The following is a 22,497-nucleotide window of genomic DNA, read 5'->3' on the forward strand; positions in this document are numbered from 1 at the left end:
AAAGACCCTCATGGAAATTCAGAAGAATGTGGCAACAAAACCCAGGGAGGATGAAGACGTTGGACTCAATGTCCAGGCAAAAGGTGGCGAGAAGACGGAATCAGGTGGAATTAGGCGAGGAGCGGGGTAAAGGCGTCCCACAATGCACTGCTGGATGCCGATGCACGCGAGTGTTTTAACTTGTTTTACTCGTGAGGACTTTTGGTGCTCTAGAGTTAAGTTTTTGCAGAAACCTCGCAGTCGGCAGACAGGCGACCCCACGCGTTACCCCTTGGTTTTAATTTACCCCCCCTCCATCTACAGGGACAGGAGAGTATGAAGCAAAAACAGCTAATGGAATGAATGCATCTGCCTCTGCTTAAGTGCATGTATATTGCGCATATGTAGCGCATATATATGTATATCAGGCACGTGGACAGACAGATGCCCAGTGGTGCAAGTGGCAGCTGCCCTTTTGCCCTGGATGAGAAAAGTGCCTATTTTTTCTTCATTCATCAATATTTAAAACAAAATTTACTGTCTCTGTCATCAATTCCCCCCAAGTGTGTTTCAATATCTGACGGGGCATTTATTTGAGTTCTTGTGAGAATTTTGCCCCGACATGCTCACAAGCCCCGCCCCTCCCCCCTCCATCCTCCTCCTCCTCCGCCTCTTCGTGCTCGTGCAGTGCTGAGCGCCAAACGGCTGCAGCATCGGACCGACAGGTGATGACGGAAAGAGACCCCAGAAGGACAAGGACTTGTGTGGCAGTGCGAGTGTTGTTATTTCAGTTTTTAGCTTAGTGGCGATCGGCGAAAAAAAAAACGCTACAAGTAACCGGTTTCGGGCAATGCGACCTTTCGCAGCCGTTTCAGGACACCTTTTAGCCAAAGACGACCATTCAAGTGGACGTCATGAGCGATGTGAATGAATGAGATGGTCCGAGAGCAGCAACGAGCAAGGAGACCTCGGATGTTAAGTCAATCTCCTTGCTAATCAACAAACCTCTGGTGCTAGACCCACAAACACAATGTTTCCAATGCTGTGTCTCTGTTGCATAGCAACAGACGGGACTATTGTCTCTAGGGTACGGAAATGTGATGCACAACGTTTGGTGGCTATTTCTGCTGAAAGGCAGGTATTTACTTAATATTTTTAGTAAGTTCGAAGGCCGCCGCTAACAACACCCTCGGACTGTAACATCATTGACGATAAAGTACAGCCTCTCGTACCTTATTGCTTGAGCACAATATGGGCTGGTTTTGTCTGTTTTTACCAGTTATTTATATATATTTATTTTTATTTATTCAATTTGAGTTAGTTTGTTAACACAAATAAATATACAAGTTGAAAATATTATTATTATTTTTAATATCATGAATAATTTTGGCAACGGGTGCCCTTTTGTTTTGGTTTGAGCACCTGCCCCCCAAAATGTCCTATATATATATATATATATATATATATATATATACACACATACATACATACTGTACATACTTCATGTATGTTCAGTGGGAGGATGGAAAGAGTGGGTTTATTTTACAGTCCTTTTCATGGTCACTGAAACGAACCATTGAGGATCGGGGCTCCGTATTAAGCACGAGTGGGAGGGGGAGGTAAACAGATGCATGCAAATGAGGGAGAGGAGGGGGCGCGGGGCGGGGGAGAAGGGAGGGGGGGGTGAGTGTTCCTCCCCTGATAAGAGTGTTTGTAGTGAGAAGAGAGATGACGTAGGACAGTCGGCTGTGAAGATGTTCAACAACTGGGCCCAAACACACACACACACACACACACACACACGAGTGTGATCAATCCATCGCCCTCTGACTCCTCCGTACCTTCACAGAAACGGAGTTTCTCGTTGTAATAGTGATGCTCCAGAGGATTAGCTGTGAAAAACAATGACAAAAAAAAACAACTGAAAAATGGGGTTATATTTGTAACACGCGTGTAAACAACACGCTAACAGATTTTGTGTTAAAAGTAATCCGGGGCTCAAACATCCCCCTTTTTCATCTTCACGAGACCTGGTTAGTCGAGTGTAACCCGGGACCTGGCCCCGTGGGCCCCCCGGTCACCAGCGGGGGACACAGGGAGGTCTGGTGGCCGGGAACACCTTCCAGGATTAGCAGTATTAATCAGATGAGGAGAGGGGGGGGGGCAGACACAGGCACCTGCTCTGGGGGATGAAGTGTGTGTGTGTGTGTGTGTGGGGGGGGGGACCTTAGAGCTGCTCCAGTGGGCCTGGGTCTACCTCTAGTGGGGAGCTGAGGACATAAACCTAGATGTTTGTTCAATAATATCCATCGACCAAACAGTGACGACTCACACACACACAGACTTTGTTTCAACATTTACATAAATACGCTAATATTCCATTAATATTTCAAAAGGACAATACTTTGATCCAGGTCATGTAAACATGTGTTGTTGAATTTATTCCATTCCAGCGCTTACAGATTAAAAGACAGGGAATGTGCAAATATTAGAGAGTTTTGGGGGAAATTGGGAGGATCTTAATTGGTGTATTTTTGGGGCTCAAACCAACAGCTTGGCAGCCTGATGCAGAGCTGCAACGAAGAGGTCACAACAACGGCACCAGCCAAGATATTCAGACAGTATCTATTATTTTAAAGTATGGATTCATAGACCGTACATGATAAGTGGACGTTGTCATGGTGACCTCATACCCTGGTTTTTTGTACTGATGTTTTAAAAGGTTTGAGTTCGGCGTGTTGATTCAAATCGAGAGAGAAGTAGACTCTCATAGACTTCTATGGGACCAGAGGAGTCGCCCCCTGCTGGTCACTACAGAGAATGCAGTTTAAAGAATCCTCACTGTATTTTTTATGTTATCTACTGTGGTGCACCTCGTCGTCACAACCCCCCCCTCCCCCACTTCTTCCTCTCTTACATCAAGCCACACTTTACTAATGAAAGGATTTGGAGCGAGAGCATCGTCTCTCGAGTGAAGATTGGAATGAAAGAGCAGGCAGCTTCTCAGATGAGAGAGAGGAGAGGGGGACCCGGCGAGGACGAGACGCACCGTCCAGAGAGTGACAACCGACGGCAATATTATGAGTGCGACAAAGAGGCGGGAACATCTGAGACGGACACAGTCAGGAAAGAGTGATGTAGGAACCCAACAAAGATGAAGATAATTACATGTTGCTTTTAAAGAGAACTCTTAAGAAGTGTTTATGCAACTTAAAGCAGCTTTGCAGCTCAATATTCTATACTTTGGGACATTTTGGACAAAGATCGAGTCCCCTTATTTTGAGCTATAAGCTTCGGAGCGACATATGCAGAGTAATCGTGAGAGACAATTTAGGTTCAAATCAGTCAGCGGAATCTCATTTATAAGACAAACAAGTCGCAACCGCGCCAATTGTATGACTCTCGGAGGGAAGTGACTAGCTGGTCCCTGGGGAGGGGGGGGGGGGGGTCTGAGGACCTCCTGGTGGTGAGAGAAGCCTCCGGGCCCAAGGCAATATGAGGCTGACTACATGGGGCCTCTTGCTATGTGATCCAGGAGAAAGTCAACAGTTTAGTTTCCACTATCGTTGTGTGTCGGGACCCCGGGTCAACAGGAACACAGTCAGAGATAATCACCTGTGTGTGTGTGTCTGTGTGTGTGTGTGTGTGGTATGTGCATAAGGCTTTAGGCTGCAATTTCTACATGCTAATAGCCTCTAAGTGTGTGTGTGTCCGTGTGTTTGCAGCCCAGGCAGCGTAAAGCCTTTCTTCATATATATAACAAAATCAAACATACCCCCCCCCCCACATGCACACACAAATAACAACAAGACAAACTTATCTCAAACACAAACAGACATCCAATACAAACACTATTTACCTGGCTCTCCTTTATTGTAGTACTGATAGGTGCCAATATCTGTATCTGTGGAGCGAGAGAGTGGGAGAGAGAGACAGCGAGAGTGGGAGAGAGAGAGAGAGAGACAGAGAGAGTGGGAGAGAGACAGAGAGAGAGAGAGGGAGAGAGATGAGCATCTAGCTGTCAGGGGGAAGCGGAAGACAGATCAGCAATTCCAAACCGTGGGATAAACAATCGCTATCAGCCAGCGGCCTGTCCCGTCTGCCAGCACCAGGGTTTAGATAAGAGCCAGTGAGGGAGGGGAGGGGTCGGGGGGGTCCGAGGGGTGAGGGAGGGGGGCACGATGGTATTAATAAAGATGGGAGTGTGCCTTAACCCACCTGAGGGACCCATTTACACACATGCAGCATATACATTTAAAAGTAGACACACACGCACAAACTCAGCAGGCGGCTACAAAAGGAACACACAGACATTCACTCACACACACACACACACACACACATACACACAAACTGCTGAGCATAGCTTTTTTTTGTCAGTGTTATTCCTGCAGGCCTCAAAACCTTAAGCAGACAGACTCGGATTCGCCCAACACATCGTTTCTTTATCGCTGCACTGCTGCTGAGGCCGGGTCACAGTAATACAACAGGAGAGGACGCACGCACACACACACACACACATACGCACACACACCACTTTAAGCAAAGGCTTAATGTCACTTCTTCCATTTGTGACACTAGTAATGATTCTATATCCCTGAGTATACCCGCATACATATCGAGGTTAACGACTTGCGGCAAATGAAAAAAAACATTCATCACTCAGAGATGAAAATATAAAAGATGCAAAAACGCAGGAGACTCTGAAACTGAACAAATGCAAATGCTGAGCAGAGGGGAACAGATGCTTCAGTCAGTTTCCCCTCAAGATGCAGAGCTGTTTGAAGAACAGTTATTCTGAGTCTGTAGTTGTCTCACGATCGACAGTGTGGTTTAAAATCAAACCAGGACAAAGATCCCACCTGTACGTGGGTCCTTTCCTTCCTTCCTCCCGCAGAGGAGCGCATAGACCTTCACTGAAGGTCGGGAGCTCCAGCTAGCTCCAAGCGAGTCATGAATAAACGAACGTCAAGTATACAGTGGAATACCAGACAAACTACATCTTTGCCTTCACGCAGGTTTCAGCCAGCCAGCTCACAAACTGGGCAGACGTCGCCTGTGCACGTGCCAACACCGTACATGCGTGCTCATGAACATCAGGCCGACGCATGTGATGTACGTTGTGATCCATGTCATCTATGTGATGTAAGGGGCGGAGCCGATGCGAGGTGTTACACCTCAGCGACTAGGCCTCTTCGCTCACTTGTATCCCTCCACATATTTTACGAGATAGCACAAGACACACAAAAGCAGGGAGGGAGAAAAAAACACAAACAAATGAGGATATGTCACCATCACCTGGGATGTACACCCCGTCGTAGCTTTGTGTATTCACACACACACACACACACACACACACATCAGCCTCCCAGAGACACTATCGTCGTCTGAAGCTCAGCAGACTGTGAAAGACAAGACAGAATGGAAGGGAGGAGAAAAACAAGAAAATAGAGGAATGGAGCATTTCCATCTGACAGAGGAGATGGACCGATACGTAGCGCAAAAAAACTAAGAGAAAAGTCTAACTTAAGCCCCGCCCCCTCAGGCGTTGTTTTTGCGTGTCTTAGTTTCTTATTGAATGCGTGACGGAGATGTAGGTGGTTCGTGCCAAAGGCTATTTTTCAACCCTATTTTCTCACATGTATGTGTGAGAGGAGACAGCACTTTTTAAAATTGGTCCAGAATTGAGGGAAAACTGCATCATAAAGATGGACATTAGAAGTGGGCGGAGTCATTGTGACGTCACCCGCTGGTTTGCATCCCTATAATGCGAAGAATACATTTTTATAACCTGTATTCAAACATTTTCATCCAATGCTAGAAAGTGGATTAAATGTTACTTTTAAATGTATAACAGTGGCATTCCTTTGTTTGTATTAGTCACAATAATAATAATACATTTAATTTGTATACAACAACATCTCAAGGTGAGTTAAGACAAATATTAAAAATAACAATGTTAAAAATAAAACGTCTGACACAAAAGAAAAATGTGGTTATGGAATAAGTACAGTTATTATAACAATTCTCCAAAAAACAATCAATTGTGGTTAAGTGAACCAATTACACTGCAAACAATGTAAAAAGACGGATTAAGGTTGTAAAAGGTACGGTAATGAGAGTGTGAAGAGGCGGAGGGAGCGACGGCGATGACGGAGACAGATCGTTAGAGAAGATATGGAAGAGGAGAAAGCTGTGAAAACAAAGTGAGTGAGGACAGAAGGAGCCGGAGCGAGGCGGAGGTGACAGGAGGAGGAGAAGAAGAAAGCGGAGTGCTACCTTTCACTTGGAGGGAGCTCCTGGTGGACCACAAGTGAAGCTCAGCCAAGCAAAACGCCATCTGACCACGAGGGGGGAGACCCGAGTCTGCAGGGGGAGACAAGGTCAAAGATAAAGAGCCAAACACGACCACAGACGCATATCTGGACGAGACAACACAAACAGGTCACGTAGGGGGCGTGGCCACGTACCTGGCGGCTATGACACTAAGGTGAAGCCGCGCCCCTTCCTGTCAAAAAATATGGGGGCGAGAAAAAAAACTTTAATCAAGCCATGAAACAAACACATGACGTTTGTCAATTTGAACGATTATTAAGCAAGTCGGGAAAGTCGTTATGTTTCTTGTCCGTTAGCTTGGCTAGCTAGTTGACTAGTTAGCTGGCTAGCTAACTTAGCCATGTTCTATCGTGCAAATGTGACACTTTCTTACCGGATGGGTTTTATCCAGCAACTTAAGATCAGCCAGGAGGACTTGCTGCTATTAAACTCACAGATATCAACACTTCACAGAAAGACAAAGTCAAACTGTGAAACATGTCCTTCTAACATAGTTCTGTCTGTTAGCCACTTGAAGACAAAGCATTTCCTCCTGTGGAATCAGTAAAATATCCATTACTGCCAGAACAGCTTTTAGCTGCTTTTTCTATGAGTTTCAAGACGGCATCATCAGAGGACGTAAGAGGCGCTGCAGCATCACTGTTTTTCGTTATTTAACGTTTTGCAAAATTCCCGCTGATGTACAAATCTTTGCATTTAAATTAGGCTCATTGTCATTCAGAGCATTTCCTGCTTCACAAAAAAACTTCCCCTGATCTGCAGCCGCAACATTTTCAAAAGTTTTTCACCTGAAAGGTAGGCGCGACCGGCTCCTCTAAAACGAGCTCCATCGCCCCCTGGTGGCCGGCAGTTGGTTTGATAGTTTTACATTTTAAAAGACAATATTGCACATATTACAACGGAAATACAACGGTAATATTTCTGTAAATGGAATAATCTGAGAAGATATTTTTGAGAGATTAGATTTTTGATTTTTAAAGCTGTGGTACTCAACACAGCGCCCCCCCCCCCCCCCGCCACACACACACACACACCTGCCACATTCATTCTGATTTCTGGCTGGGGTTGCTGTGGACCTGTTTCCCCGCAGAGCTTTGTGTGTGTGTGTGCGTGTGTGTGGAGATGTGGGGGTGTGAGGATTATTGTGGCCTGTCTTTACACTAGCGAGGAGGCTGCTTTAACATCAAAGGAGGGGAGGGAAAACACACGACTCCTCTTTCAAAGACAGTCCACAGGAACTCCGACCTTGTCTGCTCTCTGCATCTCTGTCCCCTCTGGGCGGTTACCGTGTTTCTGTGAGTGTGTGTGTTTGTCTGTCTGTGTGTGCAAAGAGTTAGAAGAAGGCCTCATAGTTCATCTCAAACAGACATGTTTGACATGTATGACATGTCAAACATGTCTGGGGGAGGGAGGGATATAGGCACACATACACACACACACACACACACACACAGGCAATCTTTTTCCTTTGATCTCATAACTACGCCTGCCGTGGAAAGTTAGGAAAAAGAATAAGAATTTGTTTTTTTAACTTAGTCATACATTTTGTACTTTGCTGTACTCAAGAGTGAAAAACTAAATCACATGGTTAAAATAATGAACTAAATAAAAACATAACCGCTTCATTTATGTTTATCACTGTGTAGCCCCGCCCTAAAGCGTCCCCTGCTTTATGGTCTGTTTGACTCTAAATAGACCATAACCTACTAAATGAACATCATGCTGTGTTGAAGAAGACTTGAAACTGGAGAATGAGACCATAAACGCATGTGTACAATGTTTACTGAGGGAATGTAGAGTCATTTTCTGACGGAGGCGACTCCTTCAGAGGCCTGAAATAAAACAACATTTTGTTTAACATCTCAAGAATCTGCTCTCACAGGTATGCACACACACACACACACACACACACACACACACACACACACACACACACACGGACGCCGGAGGCAGTGCTGTCGGCTGGTGCAGTGGCCCCGTCACAGGGAGGAGAGTGATGTGGTAAATTACAGGGTTAGAGAGCTGCCATGGGGTGACTGACACCCGACCATCACAGCCTTGCCTCATTCCCTCGCCCCAAAACACACACACACACACACACACACTCAGTCACTCGGCTCAGTAGACGTTTTAGTTTCTCTTTGGTATTTTTCTGTGACTTGTCCCGTACCTTTTAATCTCTTTTTACCACCCATCCTTTTTTTGCCCCCGTGTTTCTCTGAGGTCCCTCCGCTTACAAATGCATTAAGCTCCCTGACCCCCGTCAGCAGGCTTTCACTCTCTTTCATGGCAATTTTTCTCTCGCTGCTCATTTTTCCGCCTTGGTCTCAGTCTGATTCTCTTTCTCTCTCCTGCAGCTTTCTTACGGAGCTCTTTATTGTCTCATCTCTCAAGAGCACAGTGTTTCAAATGTTCTCTCCCCCCACGAGCCTTTATCTCCCTCTCTCTCGTCCCTCCCTCAGCTACTGCCCGGTCCTGTTTTGTTCCTGTCGCACTCTGCAGGAACACACTCATGTATTCAGTAAACACACGCCCCCCTGACGTCCTATCTCTCAAACTTCTGATATGTGAACTCGTAACCGCCTACCTATGCATGAGGGAAGGTCCATACAGTACGGATGCACCCTCGTCTATCTTCTTAACCTGAGGAAATGTACACATGCGCACATTTACATACATATGATACCATAAGAGCCCCCTTATCTCCGGTTTACCCCCGAGGGACGAGTCCTCCAGCTCCCTGTGTGATGTCGGGGGGGGGGGACGCCGGGACGGAACTCTGAGGATGGGGCGAGATAATGAAAATAAACGGATAAAACAAAGAAACCGGTTCATGAGAGGGGGTCTAACGCGTATCACATGGGGGGGCTGAGAGCGCTCAGACAACAGATAACAGCTCGTCTGGTTGAGGAGACGCGTGTGCAAAGTCTGTGACCGCGGCCGCCGTGTAAGGAGCCTTAATGATGTCAATCGACTGCCGGGACGACGGGCCCAATGGGAGCCAGCAGCATCCTGCCGAGTCTTTATTCGCTCTGCTGGTCGTTTACGGGTCAAAACCAGACATTTTGATTGGATGAGTAAAAGGAGGGCCGGGGGGCGTGGCTAAAGGCGACGATGAATCTGCATCGTTCTGTGGTGAAATAAACATTGGAGCCTCTAGAGTTCACTATCGAGGCTCAGGAGTTCTTGTCTGTCTCCTGTCTCTCTGTCTGCCCGTCTCCCTCCTCTCTGTCCCTCCGTCTGCCCGTCTCCCTCCTCTCTGTCCCTGTCTGCCCGTCTCCCTCCTCTCTGTCCCTCTGTCTGCCCGTCTCCCCCCTCTCTGTCCCTGTCTGCCCGTCTCCCTCCTCTCTGTCCCTCTGTCTGCCCGTCTCCCTCCTCTCTGTCCCTCTGTCTGCCCGTCTCCCCCCTCTCTGTCCCTGTCTGCCCGTCTCCCTCCTCTCAGTCCCTGTCTGCCCGTCTCCCTCCTCTCTGTCCCTCTGTCTGCCCGTCTCCCTCCTCTCTGTCCCTCTCTCTGCCCGTCTCCCTCCTCTCTGTCCCTCCGTCTGCCCGTCTCCCTCCTCTCTGTCCCTCTGTCTGCCCGTCTCCCTCCTCTCTGTCCCTCTGTCTGCCCGTCTCCCTCCTCTCTGTCCCTGTCTGCCCGTCTCCCTCCTCTCTGTCCCTCCGTCTGCCCGTCTCCCTCCTCTCTGTCCCTCTGTCTGCCCGTCTCCCTCCTCTCTGTCCCTCTGTCTGCCCGTCTCCCTCCTCTCTGTCCCTCTGTCTGCCCGTCTCCCTCCTCTCACTTTGAGGGCCCGAGACGTTACTAAACTCGACCCGCTGAGGGAAGAAAAAGAGGCGGCGGACCTGAAGTACATCTTCTCATCTGTCCCAATACAAGACGGAGCTTTGGTGGAAGACAGTGGAAGGTGGTGATGTGGCGCCAGGCAGCTTTCATTTACACACACACACACACACACACACACACACACACACACACACACACACTTAACAGAGTTCCACAGGAGCCCATTCAGCTGGCGGCAGAAGAAGAATAGAAGTGTCAGCGGGAAAATGAGGCTCGGGTGACATGTCCGTTGGGCAAGTCTTTTTATCGAGTGAGTGTGTGTGTGTGTGTGTGTGTGTGTGTGCGCGCACAAACACAATGAGTGTGTTTAGATCACTTCAGTTCACTTTTTTCTGGGCCACGTGGAGGTGAAGAGTTGAAAAGTTCAGGTGTCCAGAGGAACAGAGCAAGACAGCGGACGAGGTGTGAGGATCTCAGCGGTTACCGTGGTAACTACTATTTCATTCAGTCATTCGCGCTGCAACAGATCGTTAATATTATTTGTTATGGATTAATCTGCTCATTATTTTATTATTCAGATGTTTGTATTGTTAATTCTTGCTTGTATTTTTTAGCATTATATTGCAGCAAGTAAAATGACTCTTACTATGTGTAACATACGTGGCAACAAATGGCTTCTGATTCTTATGTCAGGGAAATGTAAAATAATGCAAATAATAACGGGTTGGAGCCCAAGATGCGTCTCAGCCGACAACGTGCACAAAGCCCCCAAAACAATATTCAGTTCACTAATGTGAGAAGCAGAGTTGCATAACAGCACAAATTATTGCGGTGACTTCAGCACAAGTAGCCACAATAAATCAGATCGTCTGTCTCTCGCCCCTCATGAGTGCCTCAGGCTTTGTAAACGATTTACATCTCTACGAGGGGACGGCGTGTGAACATCACGCACTTCTGAATAGTTTCGTTAAAACGTCATTTCAGAGGCCAAATAATCCAGAATGTAATCCTTAAAGCCTGCCGCTCCTCGGTGTGACGGGGGGGCTCCTCTAAGCAGATGTGTCAACGTTATTAGAGGAGGTAATGGAGGGCAGTGGGGGAAGTATTTACCCGAGTGCCTGGAGCAGAAACACAAACACAGCAGCAGTAATGACCCGGAGAGAGGAGAGCTCGGGCAGGGTCTCAGGGGCGGGGCTTATCACGTCTTTAAGGATACGTGGTCAAATTCACACGTGAACCAGTACGGCCGACGATCCTCTAAGAGCAGAGTGCCCCCCACACTCCAGGAGAGACAAGGCCCCCCAATCCCGCCGGCACCCTCGCTTGCCTACTTATACAAGATATTCTCGGGGCACATGAGCCTCTCCGGTGCCCCCGCCCTCCCTTCGAACATCCCGGTCTCAGCGACGGTGAGGCAGTGTCACGCTGACCGTGGTTTTGTTTGTGTTGTTGGATTTTCTCTCTCCTAAAGCTGTTCGGGCCGCCTGTTGTTCGCCCCTCACCTCCTGACCGCTCTCTCTCTCTCTCTCTCACACACACACACACACACACACCTGTCAAGGCTCAGGGTTCCTTTAAAGTTGTTGTCGGATGCATAGAGCGAGATGGACCCCGGCAGAAGGAAAGGTCACCCTGAGTGTCCCCTAGACGTCTCACACACATTCTGTCTGTCACCTCCCAGACAAGGCCATGACACCTTGGCCCCCCCCCCCCGGCCCCCCCTCTGTCTCTCTGACAAGTTGACGTGGTCGGATGTCGATGAAACTCGGAACCAGAAGTTGATTCTCGTTGCCGTGACCTCAGAGACGGACGGCGTGTCATCTCCTCGTTTATAAGTAGGGAGAAAATCCCTTTGCAGCTTCTTCCCTGGCGCTTCTTGTCCGTCAGACTTTGTCCCCACAGCTGGATGTTTAGTTTGGACAGAGGGGTTCTCAAACGGACCTAAATATTCATGTTGAAAAATCATGGTTGGTTTAAAGCAGAAATAAGTGTGTTAAATCTGCATTCTCTGTAGTGTCCACCAGGGGGCGACTCCTCTGGTTCCAAAGTCAATGAGAGACTGACTTCTCTCTGGATTTATTCCCTCAATAAACATTGTAAACATGAAACATGGATTTATGGTCTCAGTCTCTAGTTTCAAGTCTTCTTCAACACAGCATGATGTTCATTTAGTAAATTATGGTCCGTGTAGAGTCAAACAGACCATAAGCAGGGATGCTTTGGGGCGGGTCTACACGCTGATTGACAGGCTTCTAGCAGAGTGATATACATCGTCTCTGTGTCACTCCCACGTATTTCAAATATGGTCACCTACTGTTCATTGGTCACTAAATAAAACCTACAACATGGCGACGGCTGCAATCCAAGATGGAAACGATGGAATTGCCAAACTTCAAAACAGTCTTCAAAACATCTGACCACGTATACAGGTCCGTATACGTACAGTCCCTGACTATGGCATGCATAACCAAGGGCAATTGAACACACACACACACAATCTGGCAACTTCAACAAAGTTTGTCCATTCTTGCAGGAAGAGAATCGGGGAGGAGTTATTCTCATCATGGAGGACGTCGCTGGTCTGTGAAGCTGCTGCTGAGGTTTGAAACCAGCAGCATGGACACACAAACATCTGGCTATTCTCCATCTGTCCGCCAGCCTAAAAAACAGCCGAGCGTGAAAACCTGTCCGCAGAGAACACAATGGACGTAGAGCTTGTGTCCGTCCAACTTGATAGACGCACACACACATGATGGAGGGGTCAAGTCATGTCTTGTTAGACGCCGTATCCTCTTCCCATTGAAGTGCCTCCATCAGCTAAACGACGACAGTCGCAAACCAAAACTTTTATGTCACCAGTGTCTCTGTGGCAAATGCTGTTAAATGCCATCCGCTCCTTCTGTGAATGTGAGCGGGAGTCTGAGCCCCCCAGACAACATGTATGTTGTCTGGGCAGGGCTGATCCCGCCCGGCTCACTGTCGGCACGGCAACCAGCGCTATCCTGGCTAACATCTGCCGCACGACCCGGAGCCACTCGGAATGGGCCTTAATCCCCACACAGCCATGTTGTTGCGGGTGGGAGGGGGGGAGCTCACACACATTCTTTTGCTTTTTAGTGAGTGCAGCAGACAAACAGGGACAAGCTGCGTTTTTCTGGTGAATTGCAGGCCGCCAGCCTCTGGTGGGACGGGGGAGCGCTGGGTGGTTACGGGCCCCCGCCATTGTGGCTGTGCGGGAGGGTGTGACCGCCAGCAAAGGCAGCGAGGTCCCATCGTCCAGTCCAATTGGATGGATTTGGGTTTTGAAGTTAATGAAAGGCGGTGTGGTCGGGTCAGTGTGTGTGTGCGTGGGGGGGGGGGGGGTCCTTGTTATGCTAAAACAACGTAAAGACCTCTAGCCCCCTCCCCGCGGTGTGTTTTCTGCCACATCAAACTGGCTCTGCATTCTGGTGTGTTTATCTTTTAGTGAGTTAAAAACAATAAAAAATAAAGTCAACAGGCATCAACAGGAACGCCGACGAGCAGGCCGACATGTGACGGTTTGGTGCCCCCTTGTGGCCCACGATGAGAGAGCAGGTGCTTCAAAGAGCATGAAACTATTCAGCGTCACAGCCTCCATCCTGCCTTCTTACTGATTCTTCCTCATTGGGGACGAATGAAGACCAATTCATGGTGTGTTCAAGCCAGCATGCAGTTGTGGCTATTCTGACCCACAATCCCTTGAGCACTTTGTAACTGTATTAAAACATACTTTACTTGCTTGTTAAGATTGTGACAAATTCAACTTGACAATGTGGAGCTGAGAGTTTGGACACAAAGAACGTTGTTATCACATTTCAGTGTGAAACTGTCACAAACCCGGATGTTGAAGCCCAAACTTCAGCTGCGGCAACAAGTGGCTTCACTACAAAACCCTCAGCACCAGTTTACAAGCTGAACTGGTAAGTGCAGCTCTACACTGACACCCAGAGGTCTCTCTTGGCTACTGCACCTAACGACAGGACGGGGCAGAAGGACAGCTGCCCTGTATTACAGGGAGGTAAATAAAAATACAATATTAAATCTGCCATCCGATGAGATGAACCGGGTGACGGCACGTTGGATACGATGAGGAAGACATCGGCGATGTCATTATCCCGCCACGGTTCCCTAACGTATGGATGCGATAGTGTGAATGAAAGCCAACCCCCACCGCTGCTAATATCTCGCCGTGTCCGCCTGCACCATGTGAGAACTAGTGGAAGCAGATAAGAGGTTCGATGCCGAGGCCCGGTGCGTGTGCTTGGCTATCTGCCTCCCACCTGCCAACGCGACGGGGTCACTCAGGTGCACTCTGCAGGACAAGTGGAGGGGAGATAAAGTGGGAGAGGACGGAGCCGGCTGGAGGTTGAGGAAGGCGGGGATGACGGAGGGGAACAAAAGAGGAGGAGGAGAAGATGATGGACATAGAGAGGGGTCAGCCGAGGGGACGGAGGCCAAGAGACGCGCCGCTTTCCACGTGAAAATTCTCACAACTCAGAGCGTGACGGCGTGTAGTCTGTACGTGTGCACGTGGGTGGGTGTGTTTGTGTGCTGTGTGGGATATGTGCATGTAGGGTGGGATGAAAAAGCACCCTCACACACTTCATTATTTCCTTTTTTTTTTACAAAGCGAGGTATGTCTAACCCCTCATGACAAGCTGCCAGGCGAGGAAAGCAAACACAGGAGTCTCCTGGTAAAGTTGCAGATATCATAAGTTGATTTTATCATGAAGAAAACTTGCACAGGGATTTTGGTCGATATGAAAAGCCTTTTCTCAATATTCTGATGGAGCAGGGGATCCAAATCCCGGATGAAGCTATATTTTATTATGTACACAGACAAAAACATCTATACACCAAAAAGAGTTTGGGAGATAACCATCCAAGTCATGCAAATTTCCTCTCGGCACAACACTAAATAAAAAGATATTATTTAAACAAACAACAAATGGAAATGACAACAGAAATGCCCTCTGAAATTAGTAGCAGAAATATAATTAGAGCAGGTAAATCCGTTATGTTTTAGTCAATCAATGTTCCTGCGCGTTATAAGAAAGAAAAAGCAGAATGAAAGGTTCTTAAGAGAAGAACCATGACTATCGGCTCCAATACTGAGTGTTTGGATGAAGCACAGCTGGAACTATAACCAGCTGTTTTACTTGCTGCTCACTCCAGGCGGGAAACGCTGTTCTTTTTGGTAAGCTAGTTAGCGTTAGCGCAGGTAGTTTGCTAGTTAGCATGCTAGCTTGGAGCGTGATGACCTGGACCAAAAGTAAACAACATCCCAGAATGTTTTCTGTGTGTTTGGTGTTGCTAGTGCTAATGCATATAGTATTATTGCCTTTCCCATTTCATATTGAAAATACACGTTTTAATATCACTATCATCAATACAAGTTGTGGTCTGTAAACCAGAGGGACGAAACATTGTAAGTTACTGCGTGCTTAAAGCATGATACTGTGTAATATACCTGGAGATGTGACTCCAGAAATGCAATAAGTAGCAGATGAATTGTTATCTTGTTCATGATGTAATAAGTAAACAATCTATAAATGATGGTTCTAACACCTGCTGCGATTACTGTAAACCCAAAATTACCAACTTTGCCTCTTCCCTGAAGTCTTTGCCCTCCTCCTCACAGGTTTCTGTGGGTGGAGGTTACATCTGATGGAGGTGGTCCCTGCACTGGTCCTGCCTTACGCCTGGCTTAACAATCCACAATACTTGAATCATTTCTGTCGTAGGAATTGAATGTACTGTACATCTTTAAGTTGTTCATACTGTACACACCTACACTGTTTATTCACTCAGGTTTCTCCCAGTTGAAGGGGATTTTTTACATTTGTGGGGGGGGGTCTTTCCTGTGCCAATGTGAGGGTTTTGGGACCGGATGTTGCATGTTTACAGACTGTACAGCTGAGCAAAATAAAATTATTTCAATTGAATAAACTCGTTGACAAGAGGAATCTGCAATTGAGGGGTGCTCTGCGCATTCTGACTCCTTTACTCAAAGAATCATCAAGTGAGGATGAGATGGAGATGATTTCAGGTATACTATCCCAACTCAGTGACCCAGATCTGGTTACAGAATCTGAAAATGAAGTTCAATAGATTCAGACAAATTGGCTACAAACACAGAATTCTAAACTACTACCATGTGGTTTCTGCACTTTTAATTTCATAGTTTATTTCCCTGAATATATTTTATTTTTGTATTTTTTTTTATTTAGCAAGTGTTATATTTATAATAAATACAAATTAATACAATAACGTTTGTCCTTGTTAAGAGCTGTTAACATACCTGTATTAGTAGACGTTGAAAAGACGTTCACGTATAGACCCGTTTTCCACGTAATTTTAAATATCGATGGTAAACCTCCAAAATAAAAATAAAGATTATCGTATTAAAAATCACGATGAAATGTGGTATAAATATATATATATATATATATATATATATATATATATATATATATATATATATATATATATATATATATATATATATATATGTATACGTATTTTCAACGTCTACGAATAGATGTTGAAAAAACTTTTAAACCAATTTGCAACGCCTTTTCAACCCAAAACAGCTCGCTGGATATCTGATTCAGATAGATGGTCAATATGCGTATGAATTATTATTAATTAAGGCGGTTGTTGATGTCTTAATGTGACGAATATAAACTTTACCATGTAAGTTAGCTAAGTACTAGTCGTACTTCATTAACAGCGTGGACGATGTTGGTACATACGGGGGGGGGGACATATTAACGTTAGTTAACGTTCCATCATCAACTCACCTCGATTACTTCAGTGACGCAACGAACGTCCGGCGCTCCACGAGCATCACGTCGGCCATTAATGTCACAACTTCTCCTGCTTTGTGCCAAATAAACGTGTCACTTCCTCCAGAAACAACCGGGTCGCCCCGACTGCACACGACGGGTCTGCCCCTCGTCCGCCCAGCGCGCGGCTAAGCTAACGTAGCTAACGTAGCACGCAAACGAGCCGTGCCCTCGATGCTAGCCGCCGTCGGGTCGCTAGGCAACCGCAAGCGGCGCTTCCGTCGGGGCTGTGCTAACCGCTAGGTCGTTAGCACCTCCTAGCAGCCCGCGGCGCACCTCGCTAGCGTTGGCTCGTTAGATATCTCGTCACGGGGATGTTTGGACAGCGAGAGAGCTCCCGCTATTGATAACGACGCTTCTTGAAACTTTTTCGAAAATTGGACTACATAACTAGTAAAGAACTACAACGACCAGGGGGTTCGACCTGCCGTCAGGCGGTTAGGCGTGTCGTGATCCGCGGAGGAGTTAAATACGAGTGACCTCCGCGCAGGAGTGAGACGTGGGAGAGAGATCCACGGAGGGAAAGCAGTCCGAGGCATCGTGCGAACATGGTGAGTGAGAGATTATTGTATTATTTTAGGGCGCTTTAACGCTGGAAGTTATTCCACGTGACCGAATGAGACGATGAGCTACACTTGTAGTCTGTGTCGAGATGAGACTTTTTAATTATTTATTTTTAAATTGTATTCTTGTGAACGCTTTTGGTAGCGTGCAACATTGATTATGAGTGAATGGTAAATATATCGATGAGCTTAATAATCTAATTATATCGTGTTTTTTTATGTTTTTGTCATGTAACAGTGAGTTTTGCATGGGGAGTCTATTTTTAAAGCGCACCCCCCCCCCATTCGCCCTCCTGCTTTTAGTAAATCATGTGGACAGGAATAGACCCAACGCATACCCTGGACAATCAACACTTGCCCCCCCATAATCGTACCTGTGCACACTGACCAGCCCAGTTCTTGTGTCCCTGCAGTCTGAGCCCATTAGAGTTCTGGTGACCGGTGCTGCCGGGCAGATCGCCTATTCCCTGCTGTTCAGCATCGCCAAGGGAGATGTCTTTGGCAAAGATCAGGTAAAGAAGGGCTTTGCTCGATTCCCTGATCTCATTAGACCGTGTTAAGGCAGGAAACCGACCTACAAACACGCACAGCAGACAGCTGTTCCAGGTGATACACGATACAGGCATTGGACAGATGTTTCCCCCTGTGGGAAGGGATCCGATTGCACCACGGGGCCAGCCAAGATCGCCCTTGAAGTCGGTGCCGAGGCCGACTTTAAAAACACAACACTTGATCCGTTGGACACGTGGCGTCGGCTTTCACCCTCCGTTCCAGAGACAGTCATTTATAGGTCACCAGAGTTGTGACATTCAAGTGTCATTTAGATTCAGATGTGTATGTTAATTGATTCAAATTCATTTCATACCCTTTATCTCCTCCCCCTTTCAGCCGGTCGTCTTGCTCCTCTTGGACATCACGCCCATGCTGCCGGTCCTGGATGGCGTCGTCATGGAGCTGCAGGACTGCGCTCTCCCACTTCTGAGAGGTGACGAACTTTGGGTGGGACACTGTAAAGTATTGTGGTGTAGATTCTTATATGCCTTATGCCTGTAGTTATTCTTAGTGGAAAGTTTACCTCCTGCCGTTTGATTTAAATATCATTAAACACTTTTGCAGTTGGGAGTTTTTTTCCTTGTTCCGAGACCCTCAGTCGTTTCCATTCAGACTTTTGATGTCATCCCAGCAGTCTCTGACATGACATGCAGCCGTGAGGCGCCATTATGCTCCGCCTCCATTGTGACCTGGTATTTTTCCTTTGCTTTGTTTGGCTGCGAGAGGCCCCCCCGCATTAACCTACTGCTGCAGAGACCACGCTCCGGGCACAATGGATCCCTCAAACCGGTTTGCACGAGTGGTTTTAGGAAATAAGTTTGGTTTCAAATCGTTCTCCTGGTGGACGACGTGGACCCGGAGCGCCGCTGTACTTTGTTTTAGGGAATGTATGAAGAGGTTTAATGTTCGCGTCAGGGGGGAATCACAGACTGATTCTGTGTAACCCTGGAGATGTGGCCAGGTCCAAACCAGAGTCTGCCCCCAAAATGTGTTCAGGGGTAAAATCTCTGAGTCAAAGACAAAAGTGTATTTAGATGTTGATGTAGGAATTTGTTGTGTGGCTTAAAAAAAAGTACCATTAATGATTTCCCTTAACCTCTGCTCCTCAGATATCGTCCCCACCGACAAGGAGGACGTGGCCTTCCGGGACCTGGACGCAGCCATCTTGGTGGGCTCCATGCCTCGGAGGGAGGGCATGGAGAGGAAGGACCTGCTCAAAGCCAACGTGGCCATCTTCAAGAGTCAGGGAGCCGCTCTGGAGAAGTTCGCCAAGAAGACCGTCAAGGTACGGAGGCGGGACTCGGAGTTTAGATGATTAGTCCTTTAGTGAAACTATTCTTCCTCCGGCTGAGTTCCACAGTTAGAAATGTTCCTCAGAGTTAAACCCGTAATGCTGCTGTGCTCTGATCATCTAATGCTAAACCATATGCTTTCAGTTTCATAGCACCTTAAACATAATGCATATGTACAGCTTTTATATAGTATTAAATGTATTCATTGACATTTACAATAATAAACCTACACAGCTAATTCTACTCAAACAAAATTAATATATGTTCACAAAGTATGCAGAACAAAACATTTATGTTAAAAGAATAATGAACTTTATGTTTATCACCAAAATAATGAATCAATCTCTGAACTAGCCCTGCACATGACTTCCAGTGTGTGCGTGTGCTTGTGCGCTGCAGGTGCTTGTTGTAGGAAACCCCGCCAACACCAACTGTCTGATAGCAGCCAAGTCGGCTCCCTCCATCCCCAAGGAGAACTTCTCCTGCCTCACCCGTCTGGACCACAACAGGGCTCGCTCTCAGGTGCCTTTTCCTCATGGTTCCCCCCTTCACAACGTTCCTTTTAACAAATTAACACTCTCAGACCTTTTTTGTCAGGTGGCAATGCGCTGTGGCGTCCCCGCCACACAGGTGAGGAACGTGATCATCTGGGGCAACCACTCGTCCACCCAGTACCCAGACGTGCACCACTGCCTGGTCAACATGTCCGGCAGCGAGCTCGCTTGCTTCGAAGCGGTGAAGGACGACGCCTGGCTCAAAGGAGATTTCATCGCCGTGAGTGGAAGAACGTTAGCTCAGTGGATTTAGTGTGTTCTGAAATTGCTTGATTGGCAGACTTCGCGGTTCTTCTCGTGTTGCAGACCGTGCAGCAGAGAGGCGCCGCCGTCATCAAGGCCAGGAAGCTGTCCAGTGCCATGTCCGCCGCTAAGGCCATCTGTGACCACATGAAGGACATCTGGTCGGGCACCCCTGAGGTAAACGCCATATTTAAATGTCATGGCGAGGTGGGAGGGCCCGCCTCCTAGTAACAATAACAGAAAGTATACTTTTAACAAAGAAACACTAAAATGGAAAATTAAAAAAATGAGATGAGACCAAATATTTTCATGTAGTGAGTTTAACTAAGCCAATGTGGAAGGGTCTTATACTGCAACCTCTCTAGTGACCACCAGGGGGCAACTGCTTTAGGGCGGGGCTACACTGTGATTGACGGGCTTCTACCAGAAACTACATAGTTACATCCTCCTCAGTCCAAATATGGTAACTTCCTGTTCACTGGTTGCTGAAAACACAAGTCTTCAAAACAACCTAATGGACATTAGAGGGAATGCAGGTTTAACAAACGTCAACTTCGGTTTCACTTTTCAGAAGCAAAAGCTTGCTGGTTGGTTTTAACCAGTGTCTCCTCCTTTTGTTCAGGGGGAGTTTATCTCCATGGGTATCTACTCCTCCGGCAACTCCTACGGAGTCCCAGAGGACCTCATCTACTCATTCCCTGTCCGGATCAAGGTGAGCCTGCACCTTCCTGCATGCTTTTAATGTCTGCTGCACATATGAAGCAACCGCTTCTAAAAAGCATTGTTTTTTTGCCTCCTCAGGACAAGACCTGGAAGATCGTGGACGGCCTCGCCGTCAACGACTTTTCACGATCAAAGATGGAGGCCACGGCGGCAGAGCTGATGGAGGAGAGAGACACTGCTGTGTCTTTCCTGGGAGTATGACTACACCCAGCAACGCCGCCCTACCAGCACTCAGACGGACGCCAAACTCCAGACGCACGCTTGTGACGAAGCACTCCGACAATCCCAGAGAGAGTGTGTGTGTGTGTGTGTGTGTGTAAGAGAGTGAGTCAGTGTTTATGAGTGTAAAGTTAATCGCACAGCATCACCAGCGACTTCCACAGCAGTGTGACGCACAAGTAGAACTCCACCCTGAGTATTCTGTGGAACATTTAAAGTCCATCTCATTTGTTAGCAGGTAGAGTATTTTCCTCTGGGTGAGAAAACACAAATTATTGTTGCATATATTTTGTCCTCAGATGCTGAAATTGAAAACTTTTAATGCTGATTAATAAAATCTAAATCTAAACAGTTGTGTTTTTGAGGTTTTCTTATGTTATCTTACAGACAAAAAATGGAATGAAGGCATTTGTAGGTTTTTGCAGCACGGACTGTAAATTGGCTGCAGGAGTGAATGTTTTCCTGTGTCGTTCTGAAAGTCATCAGAAAGTCAAACAACATTTTATTGGCCGTGTATGGAAAAGTGTCTTTAACTGAGTGCAAAATGCAACAGGGACAACTGGCCTAGGATTTTTTTTCTCCCCTGCCTCGATTTAGATTTTACTTGGGTAATTTTGTGTTAGGGCATTTTTACAGGAATGTTTATGTTAACCCGAGGGTCTGTGAAGTTTGCTGCTTCTCGTCTAGGTTGTGCCGATAAAGACTTCAGTCCTCTGACTGTTGTTTTATACGTAAACAGGTGGATGGTGCTATAAACTAAGATGTTTTCTTACTCTTTGAACTTTATTGTTTCAGCGTGAGTATAATGTTTAACAGTTTATCATATAGGTATAAAATAACACAGGAATTCTAAAATATTTCAGCTATCATTTGGGGTGAAAATAAATCACACGGACCAATGTTTTTATAGTTCCCTGTATTGTGATGTAAGGTATTTGCAGATGGTTAATGTCTATCAGACGTACAATGCAGGGTCATAGTTTCACCAGAGGAAATATTTTCTATTTTTTACCTCCAGACAGCACCAGGAATGATTATATAATATCAATACAGTTATAGTGTTGATTAAAATGAGTTCTAATCATTAAAAATGATTAATCACCAAAAACATCCACTACTCCAACATGAGTCGGGTAAATCTCATAAATCTCATCAAGATCAGGAATCATTTATTACCATAATATGTCAGACATACAAGGAATTTGACTTGGCGGTTGGTGCATAACAGCAGACAGTACTACAGTGCACGAGGAATAAAATAAAATAAAATGCTGGCATAAATGCTTCCCAATCAGTGTGGTACTACTTGTTATATTGGACCTACTTTAAAGTATGAATCGCTACTTTAAAGCTCTTCAATAAATACCCTAACCCAAATGATGAGGT

At 46.6% G+C, this 22,497-nt stretch overlaps 2 protein-coding genes across 3 annotated transcripts in view; one reads left to right on the forward strand and one right to left on the reverse strand.

Annotated features, from left to right (window-relative positions):
- wdpcp (WD repeat containing planar cell polarity effector) overlaps positions 1 to 17,159 on the reverse strand; it is a 51,035-nt gene extending 33,876 nt beyond the window's left edge. The window contains 4 exon segments of the mRNA XM_078104258.1: positions 1,821 to 1,871; positions 3,839 to 3,883; positions 6,259 to 6,345; positions 16,921 to 17,159. Of these exon segments, the coding sequence (XP_077960384.1) occupies positions 1,821 to 1,871; positions 3,839 to 3,883; positions 6,259 to 6,319 (157 nt within the window). The 5' untranslated portion in view covers positions 6,320 to 6,345; positions 16,921 to 17,159.
- Positions 17,031 to 21,460, forward strand: mdh1ab (malate dehydrogenase 1Ab, NAD (soluble)). 2 transcript variants are annotated; one of them, XM_040170284.2, is made up of 9 exons: positions 17,031 to 17,516; positions 17,942 to 18,040; positions 18,417 to 18,513; positions 19,190 to 19,365; positions 19,772 to 19,894; positions 19,970 to 20,146; positions 20,233 to 20,346; positions 20,792 to 20,881; positions 20,971 to 21,460. In XM_040170284.2, the coding sequence occupies exons 1-9, from the start codon at positions 17,514 to 17,516 to the stop codon at positions 21,091 to 21,093; spliced, it is 1,002 nt and encodes a 333-aa protein (XP_040026218.2). In that variant the 5' UTR covers positions 17,031 to 17,513; the 3' UTR covers positions 21,094 to 21,460. The 2 variants fall into 2 exon arrangements, with proteins under 2 accessions (XP_040026218.2, XP_077960385.1); XM_078104259.1 differs by having other exon boundaries at positions 17,377 to 17,516; positions 19,772 to 20,146.
- The last annotated feature ends 1,037 nt before the right edge of the window (positions 21,461 to 22,497 follow it).

This window comes from Gasterosteus aculeatus, chromosome 6 (assembly GCF_964276395.1).
Source record: "Gasterosteus aculeatus chromosome 6, fGasAcu3.hap1.1, whole genome shotgun sequence".
In the NCBI taxonomy this organism is placed as follows: Eukaryota; Metazoa; Chordata; class Actinopteri; order Perciformes; family Gasterosteidae; genus Gasterosteus; species Gasterosteus aculeatus.

Coding starts and splice junctions, on each gene's coding strand:
- mdh1ab (XM_078104259.1), top strand. Junction 18,041..18,416: donor ATGTCTTTGGCAAAGATCAG/GTAAAGAAGGGC, acceptor TCCCCCTTTCAG/CCGGTCGTCTTGCTCCTCTT. Junction 20,882..20,970: donor CATTCCCTGTCCGGATCAAG/GTGAGCCTGCAC, acceptor TTGCCTCCTCAG/GACAAGACCTGGAAGATCGT.